General features: G+C 42.3%; 1 protein-coding gene across 1 annotated transcript; it reads right to left on the bottom strand.

The window, feature by feature from the left end:
* Positions 1 to 464: 464 nt before the first annotated feature.
* On the bottom strand, positions 465 to 15,315 carry ACP6 (acid phosphatase 6, lysophosphatidic). Its single transcript, XM_060234446.1, has 10 exons — positions 14,792 to 15,315; positions 11,603 to 11,731; positions 11,390 to 11,520; positions 10,985 to 11,064; positions 9,357 to 9,444; positions 7,575 to 7,707; positions 2,793 to 2,893; positions 2,474 to 2,569; positions 1,175 to 1,334; positions 465 to 948 (listed from the first exon to the last, which is right to left on the bottom strand). Exons 1-10 carry the CDS (start codon positions 14,984 to 14,986, stop codon positions 823 to 825), a joined length of 1,239 nt encoding a protein of 412 aa, XP_060090429.1. The 5' UTR covers positions 14,987 to 15,315; the 3' UTR covers positions 465 to 822.
* Between the last annotated feature and the right edge of the window lie 365 nt (positions 15,316 to 15,680).

Here is a 15,680-nt window from a genome sequence, read left to right as displayed (position 1 = left end):
TGTTCTAGTCTGTGTCAAGGAACGGTGATGTTACTTGGCTGAGCCATTTCCTTTTGTATGGTAAATTAATATGTTCTTCTAGAACTTCTGAAACATGACTGAAGGGGTCTGGAACCAAACATGGTACATATTCTTATTGGTCTGTGTGACTAGTTTTGAAGTTAACAGAAAGGGGAACACACTTTGTGTGGAATTTTGTACATTAAATTCCAAAGTAATGCTGGAAAATTCAGCATTAGTGTATGTCCTTTTCCACAGAAGTGGTCCTGTATGAGGACGCTGTTATGAACTACACAGTATGGTGAGTCTAGGTAGTTTTGCCACACAGTGGACAAAAACCCTGGAGTTTGAGCATTTGCCAAGAGCTGATGGTAGTTCTCCTTTTTAAAGTGTTCATATTATTCTTGTTCTCTGGGTGTTTGTATTCAGTTTTTTGTGGAGAAATAATACACAAAGACTAGGACTAGATTCAATATAAATCTATCTTCACTAAAAAAGTATCTAAAACTTCTGAAAAGGCCAAAAAAGTGCAGGAGCTTAAAAAAAAAGACAGCTGATGTTTAAGGCACCTCTGATTCCCTTCAAGCAAGCAGAATTATGTACTCCATCAGCTTCTGTTGGGTAGCTGTAATATGGCTATGAAGATGCTATGGAGTCTTAGACATCTTTTCATCAAGATAAATCTGTTTCCAAAATGGATTAGTATTTCCTCAGTTCCGGTAGAAAACATTCTACGGATGTGCCACTTGAAATGTTGAGAGATAACAGGCCTTATTTTCATTATATATTTAGAAATGTATGTAGTTAAGAATATAATTCTAGTCATCCATTTACAGACTTGGAGCAAAGCAGATTGTATTCCTCCGGATTTGTGCTGTAATGTGAAATAGCATTCAGAAAATCTTCCAAGGGGCAGAGACCAGCTCTGCAGTCTCTTGCAGTCAGTTCCTGCAGAGAGAAAATGAAGCTTAAGCAACATGTTTGAAGCATTTCCAGAACATATTGAGACAGCTGAGAGAACCCAAAGCAAAGTAGTACTAAGGCCCCATGTGCTAACTTGAGCAGGCAGCTTGACTTGTTATACTACTTGATATTCACATGAAGCACAAGCCAGAGCTTGCATTCTGCACATCCACCAAGGTAATGTGCTTGTACATCAATGTGGATTCCTTACCTCTCCATTATAAGACAGTCGTATCAACCAGCCCTTGGTATGCTGGTAGAGTTCCAGTGTCACATCTGAAGCATATGGAGGCCACTTGTAGTTGAAGCTTCCTAGAGCCATCAATAGTGGCAAGAGGGTAACATCATGAACAGCATACAGAATCAGCTTTCTAAAGGGGGGAGAGGAAACTACATGAGCACAACCGAAGCTGTTACCACCAACACACACACACACACACATTCTGGGTGTTAGCCTTTGGTCATCTCAGCTTTATTTACATGTAGTATTCTGATATTAACAAAAACAGTTGAGGTGGTCATCACTGTTTCTTCTCGTACTGATGTTTAATCAGGTAGAAGCCACTTGTGAGTAACTTAGGTTTATCTAATATTACAAATATCTGAAGTAGGATGGTTTTGCCAGATCTCTCCAACAGTTTTTATCAGAAAGCAAAGGTCTAATGCACTCCATCTTTACAATACTTTTTTTATTGTCGAACTTTGTGTGTATCCAGTTGCTTTAGTCCCATTTCTACAATTCTTTCCCTGGCATATATTGTATGTTCTTAATGGATTGGTCTGTGCCAATCTGATGCATTTGGTTATGCATAACCTGATGTAAAGGACAGGAAGAAACTAGAGCAGGGGTGTCAAACATGCAGCGCGGAGGCCAAATCAGGCCCCTGGAGGGCTCCAATCAGGCCCCCGAGCAACTGGCTGTCATCTCCTCCCTCTCTGTTTCCTTCTGCATAACAGCTTTCTTTGCAAAGCTTGCTCAATCACACAGGAGCTAAAGAGCAAAACCTCTATTTCTCAGCTTTATCACGCAGCCCCTTCCCCTAGTGGCCACTAGGTGCAGGAGATTCTGGATTGCTAAGGCCTTCACCTTGCTTGCTTCATTGAAACAGCTGTACAGGTAGTATCCTCTTTTCTTGAGCACTAAGTGACTCACCTGCCATCTGTTTGGAGAGGAAAGTAAACTCTTAAGGTCAGTTTCCCCAAAATACAATATGAGGTGGGGATGTTTATGCTGAGAAGGGTTGCCATGACATCCCAGTTCCTATGAGACAGTATCTTGTGAACAGCCTTTAAAAATAATGGTTGAGTATTATTTGAACTGGTGCATGTACAACCATTACCTGGCTTAGGATTGTTAGCATTCCATTGACTTAAAATACACTGGAGTTTTCTGCAAAGCTGAAGACTCCTCTCTGTATGCAGGAGTAACTTGTATCTGGAATTGGACCCATTTTGTGGACTTTTTGATCCATGATGGGGCCAAGTTGTTTCTTATAAGATAAGGATTTACCTGGCTTTGATGTTGGCAGAGGAAGGCTCTATTGCCTCTCTAATGTTCTTTTGAAGTTCATAAAGAAGAGGACCAACAGACATCTGAAGAGTTTCCCTAGGTAAACAGGATAGTTAGGAACACATATGCTTATATTAAGACTTGAATTTATGGTTGAGTATCACACTAGAAAACTACTGGCTTAAGTGAGGTGCCTGTATTCTAAATACTAAAATGAAGCTGTGCTTGATTAGCAGAAATCAGGATACCAGTCTCGCTCACCAGCATTCATCCCACCCTCTCTGCATACAACTGCCACTCCAGAGTAAGGGCTGCTCACCTTAAATTGTATTCTGTGACATAAAGGAGTGAATCAATGGCCCTTTGTTCAATTATTTGCAGGAAATTTTTCAGAAGAGGGCAGCTAGGCAGATTGTGTGCCTGAAAAGATAGCAGTGTGTGAATTAATATATCTTGCAAGCAGTTCACCATCCAAGCACAGACCATAATCAGGTATCTTAACATCAGTGTCTAACCGGAACCAAATCTTGACAAACTGAGTTTAGGAGCCAGATTCATTTTTCACCCTTCTCGAGATACCCCTAATATTTAGTAGTGAAACAACTTCTGTTGTGCACGTGTGCACATTCATTTTCAGACTTCCCTCCAACCAGGGGAATGGATTGGGAGGGGGCAGACAATTTGCTATCCAAATACTTCTTGGTTAGGCTTCTTTCTTGATTATGTACTTTAGAAAAGAGATTAATACAATTCTGGGAAGATCTGCCAAAAGAAAGCTGCAAACTGAAACAGTAAGCATGTGTACTTAGGAGCAAAGGTGTACTGGGTTTAATTGACTTCCAAGTAAACGTACAGGGCTGGGTTGACAAAGAGACCAGGGGGTGGTCTTTGTGACAGTGCAGATTTACCTAAGTCTAAGCCCACTGATCTCAATGGACTTCAACTGGAGTGATTATGGCAGTGCAGTATTAAGAATCCTACATATTCCTTTTGACAAGTTTACGAAGAAATTAGTTTCCTAAAAACTTTATGCATTTTCCCTGCTCTTACGTTTGTTTACAGAAACCATCTCATAAATCACAACACAAATGCACAATTCCTTTCAGTGTAAATGTCAGCAGAAAGGACAGGTCTCTTCCTCAGGAAGCTTACAATCTAGATTTAGATGGAAGGTGGTGCACAAAGAGAGAAGTAGAAAGTGTCAATGAACAGAAATGCATGCACAAAATAACCCTTAAAATCTATGTAATCCCAGGAGTTTTACTGGAATTGGGTAGGTGGGAATTCCAGTTTCATAGCCTTATCTTTAGAATTGTGGGTGAGCCCCTGTAGTTTTATTCAGAAAAAAACCTGTTGAGCATAGATCAACAGAATGGTAAACTGCAGTATTGCAGTCCAAGCTCTGCTCATGACCTAAGTTTGATCCTGGCGGAAGCTGGGTTCACATAGCCTGCTCAAGGCTGACTCAGCCTTCCAGCCCTCCGAGGTCAGTAAAATGAGTACCCAGCTTGCTGGGGGTAAAGTGTAGATGACTGGGGAAGGCAATGGCAAACCACCCCGTTAAAAAAGTCTGCCATGAAAACACTGTGATGTGACATCACCCCAGAGTCGGAAACAACTGTAGCTTGCACAAGGGACTACCTTTACCTTTTTAATCATTTTAAAAGAATGTAAAAGAAAATGATTTTTACACTTCTCCCCCAGTCCAGCCTTTGCACCTGGCTGCAGACATCCCCTTTCTGACTCTCAGCTGATGCCCAACCGAACTGCATCTCTCCAGGTGTGCTCCTTTGCTTCTTTCAAGTGGCCTTCAGGTGAGTTGACCCATGATTGCATCCAGATGGTCCAGGATGGGATTGGAGCTACAATGGAACTCCCAAGTGCCACAAGGAAATTTTGTCATCGTGGGGCTGTGGCTGCCAGATCTGCAGAACCCTGAACTACGCAGCATGTTTCCTGAATGTGTCAGCACTGGTATCATTTTCTTCCATATTTACTATTAGTATGAACAGCTTGCCCTGCAAAAAGATATCACTGGTACATAAGCCAAAGAAGTAGAGTTTTGTTAAGGTTAAAGCAAGTATGACTTGATCAGGAAGGCAGCAGTAGGATGTAGGGAAATCCTGGAGAGAGAAAAATGTGAAAATTGAGAATACACTTATCAGTGTTCTTTTGATAAAAGGTGAAGCACCCTCCTGGGATCTACCAACATCGGGTCCAGCGTGTAGAGTGTACTACAAGGATACATTTCAAACTATGTCTGGTTTGTTTTTAGAAGCATATTTGACTTCTAAATGAGGCAAGTAATGGTAGACAAGTTTCTCTGAAAGTTTGCCTGCTGTTAACTGACTTTTCTCTGACAGCAATGGGAGTGTTGAGTTGTACTTACAGTTTATGCTGGAGAAGGGTTAGGTGCACAGGCCTGGCCAATACTTACATGAAGGATTTTGGGCATACGAATCCACATAGAAAAGATGACTTACTTGAACAGGGCCATATTCCCTTTGTTTCTGTTACAGTCACTCCCCAAAGTGTTTTGACACAATAATTTTTTCTGGCCTAAAATACTTTTTTAAAAATGCCAAAGCTGTGTATGTATGTGGAGAAAAGGAAACCATTTTGTTTAGGAGTCCCTAATGCTAATATCTCAACTTGTGATGCTTAAATGATCCAGGCTGACTCCTGCTTAGAGTACATGATCTTTATGGATCTGGTGCATTAATATAACTAGTCTCTGAAGAAATCCACTAGAATCTGTTAACAGAATTACATGACTGAGCCCATTTACACAGTTGCTGCATGGGAAATCCCTCTGTGTGATCTGGTTCTATGCTGCAAGAATCATATCTCTGAAGAACCACTGTACAGGGGGCGGGGGGGGGGGAGACGGGGAAGGAATATAATTTTATTTATATAGGCACTACAGCCATTTGCAGAGAGTTTCATGAGCATCCCTTGAGAGAAAGTTGACAATGGGGATAAAATAGAGGGTGGAAAGAGAGAGATGAACAAGACAGGCACAATCTGATCTAAATGTATATAATGCTTGCTTTAACCAAGTTTAAAGAGGTTATGACTAAAGCATTGAGAGTGGTGAATTCTGAAGAAATTAAGATGGAGGAGGAGAGCAGCAGTTTTCCCCATGTTATGAGCTCCTCTGTCAGCCTTCTGCACAGGCCATTTTCCATTATGAGCATCATTCAGCCAAATGGTATTTAAACCTGCCTTCAATGAGGTTTCTTCCACATGCTTGCAATTACCATAGACGCAAACTAGGGGGGGGGGCCTCCGGGACATTGGCCCCCGCTGAATTTTTCAGGGGGGGCTCAGCCCCGCCGGGCAATCAGTACAGGACTTCAGGGCTCAGCAACCAATCAACCAATGCCAGGCATAGTGACAAACTTCTTTGAGTTTAGATTTTCAAGAAGGAGAGATAATCTTCAAAGACAAGAATCCTGTGTGTGAAGCAGTAGCCCCCTACTCCATGTTTTTTCCTCTAGGCTGAAAAAAAGAAAGTCAGAGCTTGATAATGTTTCTGGGTAATACTCAGAATAAAACTTTGTTGGTTTTAAAGGTGATACTGGACTCAAAACTTTGTTCAACTAGTTAATGATTGCAGAAGAAACTGGGGGAAGTATAACACTGTATTGCTATGTTGCATACATATTGCTATAGTATTTGGAGGTTCTTTTGGCAGATAGATATTTTGTGTCTTCTTCAAGCCTGTGATTGTTTACATTCATTTAAGTGGGTGCTGAACCAGATCCTTTTGAAAACTAATGGCACCAGCAAGCCTATTTCCACCCCCCAAAATGACTACACTCTTAAAGACTTGGTCAAGTAGTTATGTATTGACAATTGTTCACCACCTAGGCATAGGGTTGCCAATCCCCAGTTGGGGGTAGGGGATCTCCCAGTTTGGAGGCCCTCCCCCTGCTTCAGGGTCATCAGAAAACAGGGGGGGGGAGGGAAATGTCTGCTAGACACTCCATTACTCCCTATAGAGATCGATTGTACTTAGATGAAGCAATCTTTAAGGTTTACCACAAATCATGCAGCACATGGCAACTGCAGGGGTGGGAGCAGAAGGGGTAACAGGATTGGGAGAATATATGATTGTAGTGTAATTTCTAAAGAAACAGTTTGCATTGTTAATTAAAAGTTAAAGTTGTATTTCAGCTGTCTGAAGATCATTTGTTGAAGCCCAATGTGTTTTGCAAGTTGAACCTAAAGAGCAGAAATATACCATGCACAGGAATGCAGTCATTTCTCATAAATTGAATCATGTGATTTTTATTAATGATTTATTCTGAATATCTGTGTTTTTAAGGTGGAATTTCAAAACAGTGTTCTAAGAGGCCAAGGTATATAAAATCCTAGGTGGTATGGGGTCATGGGCCATGGGCCATGGCACTGTTCTGAATTGCCCCCAAATGTACTTGCACTCACTTTGTAGGATATGAGTTTGAAGTGAGAAGAACATTGCCACTAACTCTGAACTTTGCACATTGCTCAGAAATTGAGCACCCAGAAACTGTTTTGTATTCTGCCCTGGGTCAGAGACCCATGAATTTATCAAACAAAGGTATCTGTGATGCCATAGTTTTGTTAATTTCAGTACAATCATACATTATTAATGAGGCAGAAACAAGACACCTGTAAGTGAACGTCCAGGGAAACTTATAAACTGTTCCCCTAAAGCTTTTCTGTATTGCCTTTTACTGTCAAATTTCTGACCATTGGTTTGTTCTATGCAGATCTTAAAGTAACCATTCTAAAAGTGAATTTCAAAAACAGGACACAGCAAGAGACCTTTGAGATACCATTATAACCACTGGCAAACTTCCACTTTTTCCTGGGTTGGCCCAGTCCATGGGCATTGTTGGAGGGGGGGCGGTGCTCTCTAAATTTATAGGGAGGGAGCTTCTCTTTAAATTCATAGGTAGTGATAATGAAGGCCTCTTCCTGTGATGTCACTGGCTCCTCCCTATGATGTCACTGGATCAAATGCCTCTGGCTGGGCCCCAGCCCTACCCCTGAGAAATTGAAAAGTCTACGCCCCTGGCAATTACTATCCTCTTTCTAGGAAGGTGCTGCATACCTGTTCTGCAAACATGTTGTCAAGAAGGACAAAAAAATCCACTTGCTTCTCACTGTTGATTCCCACCTTTTCTTTAATTGTCTTCAGATCATTAGAGATGCCTGGCTGTAAACACACGGTAGCCATCCTCTTTCTAGTAAAGAAAAGAAAAATCTTCAGGGCACTACAAAAAAAGTTGTCATGGGAGTGGAAGACATTAGTTTAGACAAGAAATGAAGGAGCCAGAGTTTGCTTTCTCCCTGCCACTGAAGTTTTAAAATTTTGGTATTGCTTGGATCATTTGGGCAATGCTGCTGGAGTTTAGCACCCCCACTGGGGTGATCCAGCAGTAGATAGATTTTTTTAAACTTACATCAACTTACTCCTAAAAGATGCTACAGCAAACATCCACTCCCTGAAATATAAAGAGATCGCAACTGGACTAGTAGATGACTATAAGTGAAAATGAGTTTTATAACCATTCAACAAAAACGGTCCCGTGGCACAGAGTGGTAAAGAAGCAGTACTGCAGTACTGTGGTCTGAACTCTCTGCTCACGACCTGAGTTCGATTCTGGCGGAAGCTGGATTCAGGTAGCTGGCCCAAAGTTGACTCAGCCTTCCATCCTTCTGAGGTCGGTAAAATGAGTACCCAGCTTGCCTGGGGGGAAAGTGTAAAAGACTGGGGAAGGCAATGGAAACCATCCCGTAAAAAGTCTGCCGTGAAAACGTGAAACCAACGTCACCCCAGAGTTGGAAACGATTGGTGCTTGCAGAGGGGACCTTTCCTTTCCTGCCTACCTACCAAAGTGAATATGAGAAGTGCAAATTATGCCCAGATTTTTGCCTTTTTTGCGTAGAGAATAGGAACAACTTAGCTTCCCTCCCCCTTTAGTGTCTTATAGGGCAACTCCTCCATTCTGAAGTCCTCCCACATAGTATTATTTGAGGCTACGGCAGAATCTGGCATGGACATTCTCAAAGGCTTTTGGGGTTGCTTATATTTTACACAGAATGCAGGAGGCAAAGCAGGACTTGCTTCAGAGAAGAATACACTCCAGCAGCCAGAGTACAGAAGCACTCTCATTGAAACTGTACAGTGGATCAAGTGCATACATGCGGGGGGGGGATGTGTTTCTAAAATAAGTAATATTGCTTTTGACAGGACATGCCACAATAAACAGTCAGGTTAGAATGGATAAAGGCAAGTACTTCACCCAAAGGGTGATTAGTGTGGAATTCACTGCCACAGGTTGTAATGGCGGCTACAAGCATGGCCAGCTTCAAGAGGGGATTAGATAAACATACAGAGCAGAGGTCCATCAGTGGCTATTGGCCACAGGGTATTGTTGGAACTCTGTCTGGTGCAAGTGATGCTCTGTATTCTTTGTGCTTGGGAGGGGCAACAGTGTGAGGGCTTCTAGTGTCCTGGCCCAACTGATGGATCTCCTGATGTCACCTGGGTTTTTTGGCCACTGTGTGACACAGTGTTGAACTGGATGGGCTATTGGCCTGATCCAACATGGCTTCTCTTAAACCAATTCTAGTCACTAGGTGCAACTGCCTGTTTATTCCAGGACAAACCAAATGTGGCTTACAAACATGCTGATAGGTCCTGGCCCCACAGTCACGCATGCTCAGCCTAGCTGACCACAGGGTTGTTGAGGAGTAGAGGACAGGAAAAGTGATACATATGCTCAGCTTCCTGGAGGAAGGGGTGGGATTAAAAATGTATATTTACATAACAGTTCAAACACCATAACACAGTGGCACCAATGCACTCAGCAGCTTTATGGCAGTTTACCTGCTTTTCTGTTTTAGGCGCTGGCAGCTCTCTGGATTAGGATAGAGGACTTCAGACTTTGATTCATCTGTGACAATGGTAATAGGCCCTGTATAATATAATATTTGTCTCAGTGCAATAAAGTGAAAGTAATTATGACATATTGAACTTCATACTAATTTAATGATTGTTACAAGCCACGGGCTCAATTTGGGTTTTTGGGATGTAGCATAACTCAACCATTCCATCTACCCTGGTTTGTTTAAAGGGAACTTCCTATGTGCTTTGTATGCTGTCAAGCCTCTACAAGAGACAGAGCCCACAGTAGTAAGTATGAAGCAAAATATGCCAACATTAATATGTGCTTTAACATACCTCATGGCAATATAGACTTTTTCATATTGTATATATATGATAACCTAGACATGGGCACAAACCGAACCATGAATTGGGCCAATTTATGGATTGTTTTGAACTGCTTCTGACTACGGTGCTTCATTTGTTTAACCTTTGCAGTTTGTTTTTCCAGACAGCCTGGCACTGATTCAATCAACTGCTAGGCAACGCTGGGGATGGACTTCCTAGAAATATCCTTAACAGTTGCCTATAGCTTGATTGGCAGCTCTGGGAGCTGATCATGGAGCTTCCATTCTGCATCACAAGTTGTAAGTGAGAGCTGAAGCTGTGCTTTCCTGGGGGCACCTGATTTGAGGGGCTATAACTTGGATGTTCCAAATCCAATCTTCATCTACCTTGGGGGCTATACTCTATGCTGTGGAGTCATGTGAGCAAAAATTCTACTTTGTGAGCTACTTGTATTAAAGTTGTGAGCTACTGCATAAATAAGTTTGCTCTGGGGCCATTTTTCCTGAGCTATGACAAATGTGTGAGCTGGCAGCTAAAATACTGTGAGCTAGCTCACACTAACTCAGCTTAGAGGGAACACTGCTTGGACGGCAGGTGGAAGAGAGCTTGCTGAAGACTCCCAGTGAGTTTAACACCTCTTGAACCAGGTCAGAAATCAAATGAATCATAAAATGAAATGAACCACCATTTCCATCGGTTTGACCTTATCCTTATGATAACCATCTCAACCCAGTGGGAGTCTCTTCATGTAATAATAAATCCTGTTATAAATCCTCATTTATATTGCTAGAAGGTAAACAGAGACTACTTTGCTTCTCCAGATTCAAAACTTGGGCTCACCAACTTCTGCCTGACAGTTAGGTTCTAAGCTGGGTTTCTTTCAGTACAGAAAAAAAAGCTTGATGAGTTACTTAACAGCCTTTGCTCATTTCTGAAACTGTTAATCCTGTTCTTAATCACACCAGGATTGCCGCTCCAGGGGAGTATCAAGGGGAGGACACTCTTTCAGGGTTAGTTAGCAAAATACAAAACATGTCTACACTATGAATACTGCAAGTCACAGCTCCTTTACAACCGATGGCCTAGGCAACTATTACAGAAATTCTTGTCATACTCATAAAATGTCAGTTCCTCATTTACAGTGCAGATGCAGTCTAAAAAAATCACCAGTGTAGGAACTGATGTGGGGGGGGAAGGAGAGATGTTCAAAGAACACTGGTGCCACAAGGATCTATGACAGGAGAAACAAAGGCAGGACTAAGAACAGAAGCTTTATTTCTAACCTTCTTTCTGTTGCTGGAAGAGCCCCGCTAGCAAACATCGTGTGGATTCCAGATTCCGAAAAATATTAGTAGAACGAACACTGAAAGACAGAAGATAGCCTATGAAGTGGAGAAAACATGTGACTGTCTGTTCCCATACACGCTAATGGGCAGGGGGAGAGTCTCTAATGGACTTGAGGAGACTATGGGTAACCACCAGCTCTGGACAACTGCTATCAATATCACTCTGTAAGATTCTCTTAGAAACACACAGGACTTGATGCCTGCATCTGTGCAAGTTGGAAGGCAAAGAACGCACTGCAGTACTGTTGTGTGAGAGGAGACCAGTTAAGATCTTGCAGGAAGTTCGCTGAGGTTCTTAATGGGAAGCAGTTAGGAAATAGACTGGCATAAGAAGAGACTCACAAGACCTCTGAAGGCTTGAATGATGGAGAGAGGAAAGCAATGTCTTCAATATAACGCTTCCTCAACCGTTCCCCCAGGGCAAACATCTGCTGCATGCCCACTCTGGTCAACTGCCCAGCAATCACACCACCCTGAAAGTAGAGAAGTTGTCTTCAATTGTGTTAAGTAGCACACCGGTGAAGCAAAGTGCACACACTCAAAGTGGTCTCTCACCTTCAGCACAACATTTCTGTATTGGTCTTCATAAGGAGAATAAGGCTGTGGACCTCCAGCTAGATCAGTTACTGAATAATCAAGCTCTGTTTCAGCCGGGATCTCCAACAGTGTAGGATTCCATTCTACCTGTTCAACAACAACAACAGGGGAGTGGCTCTTTAAAAACATAGACACTCCAAATAGCTAAAGAAAACAGGTCGGCTGACCATTCCTATGCAGAATTAGTTTTTTGTTAATGGGCTTAGAGAAAGCTAATTCTCAATAGGCTTAGGCAGTTACAGAATACACCAAGGTCCCTGATCTTTTTAAGCCTTTAGGTACCTTTGAAATTCTGACATCAAATGTTGGGCACTAGCGTAAAGTGGCTGCTGTGGGAAATGAAGCAAACCACAAAAGGTCAGGGAGTGAGATTATGCTTAATTCTAATAGTAACACTTCCAACATTTCAGGCAGAAGCTCTGTTTAACAGGATGTCTTTACAAATAAACTGTGTTTTAAAAATATTTTCTTGCATGCACACAGCTTAACCGTCAGCCATGCAGTGAAGACAGTTATACTATGGTGGCAGATGCTGTCAAAGCAACATTTTAAAAAATCTGCACAGCCAATCAGAAGGCCTGCTGGCCTTGTCCATTTTCTATAAACCCTTGGTGGGCACCAGGAAAAGTATTGGTGGATACCACACGGGGGACCCCTGGATTACACAGTTGTATCTAGTTTAACAGGCAGGCTGTGCTGATGCAAAATATATAAGACATAAGGATTAGCATTTTGAAACATACAACATAATGTCTGAAAGTTGTGCTAAATCATAACCATTAGAGAAAGTCCTGGCTGAAATACTGCACATTGGCCATTCCCCAGTGGGCATCACTTGTTACCTCCCCCCCCCCCCATTCCTCAGTGGGTGTCACCTCCCCCCCTCATTCCAACCCAGCGTTACAAGATCTGCTGGACCTGGACAATAGCTCACATCTGGGAGGCAAAATCTGCCATCTTAGTCTAATTTTAGATTTTATATATTTTAAACTGGTCTTTTATTGTTTTTACTGTTGACTGTTTTTATGATGTAACCCACCCTGAGCCTGTTCTATGGGAAGGGCGGACTAAAAATAAAATAAAATAAAAATAAAATAAATTCCTAAGAATGTTTTCTTCATAGCAGGTCCCATTGAACCAGCCACAGTAGGATTTTGATTAGACCTGCTTAGAATTGCTCTCTTAATTATTCTAGTCATGCAAAGAGAACAAGAACATCAGCAACTTCAGAGATGGGTCTTCTCCACTGATTTAAATGTTGGACTCCTTTGCATTCAGCTACAGAAGTCCATGTGCTGAATACTTGCCTTTGAAACACTGCAGAGAATGCTTAAACGTGAATAATAATAATAATAAATTTTATATCCCGCCCTCCCCGCCTAGGCGGCTCAGGGCGGCTAACAACATTTCATTGAATGATTGAATGATTCAATAGAGCTTTCTTCATCTTTGGAATGTCATTCATCCTTTCCTCTCTGTGTTTATATTTGAAAATACATCTGCTGTTAATAAATCATGGCTATTCAGGGGCAGTATGTGCTTAGAAACTAAAGGCTATTCCCACCTCCCCCCACCCCATACAAATGGTTTTTTAATTTAGTAAAACTCAGGAATTGTGTGAGCAGAAGCTGCAAAACCTTGGCAACAGGTTCAATATTTATGTATCAAAAGAAGATCAAAAGAGGATCAGAAACTCTCAGTCTAGCTTGATACTTTCCTTCCCCTGGTCCCGAACAGTCTACCATGTACAGTAGAGAAAACCAGAAGGTAAGGTACCGTCTCTATTGTAGAAATTAACAAATTTAAATAAGTGCTGTTCTAGGTAATAATATGAAATACATAACAGTTTTATAAAAAAAATAAAATAGTCATGAGGTATTTACAAGATTCCCTCCCCCTACTCTTCCGTGAAGGAGTTTGGGGCTGCATAAATGGCTTGCATATATATATATATATATATATATATATATATATATATATATATATATATATATATATATATATATATATATATATATATATATATATATATATATATATATATATATATATATATATATATATATATATATATATATATATATACACACACACACACAAACACACAATTTTATCCTCAAAATAACCTTGTTAAAAAGTGACGTGATGCAGTGTTAAGAGTACAGATCCCCCACTCAATCATAAGGAATCCTGAGTCACCTGAGGCAAAACCCTAATGGAAAAGCAAAATAAGGATGCAATATGTAATAGACACATTAGGATGACTTAGTGACTAGTCAAAAGTCATCCAGCATGCTTCATGGCCAAGTGTGAATTTGAAATCAGGCCTTCCTTGCCCTAGTCTGACATGAATTCATGTGTATTTCCACTGCAGGCTGTTACCAATATTGCACAGTTACTTTACCCACCACCACCAAAATGTGTTTTCTACAGCAGCTTATGTTTCCAGACCTGACAGGAAATACACAAGACTAGACATGCAGGGTAAAGTTGGGTTGTTTCCATACTTTCTGTATGTTTATCCACTAGCAAAGCAGTCCACCTGCTCTGGTTAGGCCAGCCCAGGCCTGCCATTTTAAATAGCCTGCTTTTATAACCCACCTGAAAAACTGCAGCATTCCCTTCAAGGGGTGGGATAGCTAGCTAGTCTTGTCATTAGAAACTGTAAGTCCCTAGTTGACACCTGGCCTCTGTCCTTAACTCACCAGAGAACTTGGCTCTCATCTTCACCTCACGTTTGCAAAATGATGCACATTTTTTTCAGATGATTATACCTTTCATTTTCTCCCCAGCAGTGGGAACAAAAGCAATTTACAAATAACTGCCACAGAATACCGGGTTGACAACTATGAATGAGATCATGTAAGTGAAGTGCTCTAAACACTCCAAAGCTCTACGTTAAGGTCTGCTATTTGTTAGGATCACTTTTTTAAAAAAAGATCACTGCCTATTATAACCTGATACCAGGGCAGCGACATCCCCCCCCCCCCCGAGTCCTCCTTTACGGTTGATGTGAAGGGGGGCCCGCCCCCCTCCCCGGGGTCATGCAGCTGCCCTTTCCCCTCTCGTCTCCGCTTCCCGTGCCGCCACTGTCCCACTTTGTAAAGCACAGTCGGGTTTGATTCCATCCCAGCAGCCCGGGCTCACCTGCTCTACATCAGGGATGGCCCGGAGAGGCGTGCGTGCTCCGTGCCGGAAGAGAACCAGCACCAGCTTCAGTTGCAGCTGGTCTTTGCCACTCTGTTGGCTGAACTTGCCACTGGATTCGGCCAGGGCTCTCCGCCTGCCGTGCACGTAGCAAGCGAGAGCGCCCAAGATGCCCGTACGAGCCCACAGACTCATGCTAAGAGAGGAATCGTTCGGGGAAGCCGGACAAAGTCTCAGAGTAAGTTGTGGGCGAGGATGATGACAACAGAGAGACAAGAACAGTCAGGACACCCTGTCACCTTGTAGCTCGATCCGAGCGGGCAGAAGCTGCCGCCCGAAAGAAATCCACTTCTGCTTTAATTGCTTCCCCTCTACAACTCCCTCATTAGACCCCAGCTGCAGCCTGCACGTCTTTCTACGGCTTGGGGCTGCCTTCGAGAAGAGATAATCCTGCGCTGGTGGGTCTCTCTGGGCTGGCAGAGATGGACTGTGGGAAATGAGGTTTCCGGAGACTTCTGTTTTCTGACGCAAGAAGCCGTTTCAGGACTACAACTCCCAGAGGGTAGCGGGGCACTTTAAGCGTCTGTAGGGGGTGGTGCGTCCTGGGGAAAGGAGGCGTGGCTAGTAAGCGTCTGTAAGTGGGGCAGGTGAGGGACGGGTTGGCTGCTGAGCGGGAGGAATTTGATTTTGAATGTTATTAACAGCTTGAGAGTCTTTTCGCTTTTAGGTAGAAAATTTATGTCCTGCTTTTCTCAAGGAGAACAGCTTTGTTATTTTGTATAACAGTTCTGTGAAATAAAACCACAATTAATTATAAGGCTGAAGGTACTGAGCGGTTCAAGCAGGCTCAAACAAATAATTTTCTTAAGGGGATAAAAAAATCAGCCCC

Source organism: Heteronotia binoei, chromosome 3, assembly GCF_032191835.1.
Source record: "Heteronotia binoei isolate CCM8104 ecotype False Entrance Well chromosome 3, APGP_CSIRO_Hbin_v1, whole genome shotgun sequence".
NCBI classification, from domain to species: Eukaryota; Metazoa; Chordata; class Lepidosauria; order Squamata; family Gekkonidae; genus Heteronotia; species Heteronotia binoei.
The sequence above is the reverse complement of the archived record's forward strand: the minus strand, read 5'-3'. Positions and strand labels throughout refer to the sequence as shown.

Bases quoted from the DNA above. Each gene is read 5' to 3' on its own strand.
- ACP6 (XM_060234446.1), bottom strand. From the start codon at position 14,986: ATGAGTCTGTGGGCTCGTACGGGCATCTTGGGCGCTCTCGCTTGCTAC. The intron at 7,708-9,356 runs GTAAACTGCCAT...TTTCTTTACTAG, and splicing joins CGCCTAAAACAGAAAAGCAG to AAAGAGGATGGCTACCGTGT. The intron at 949-1,174 runs GTAAGGAATCCA...TTCTCTCTGCAG, and splicing joins GACTGTCTTATAATGGAGAG to GAACTGACTGCAAGAGACTG.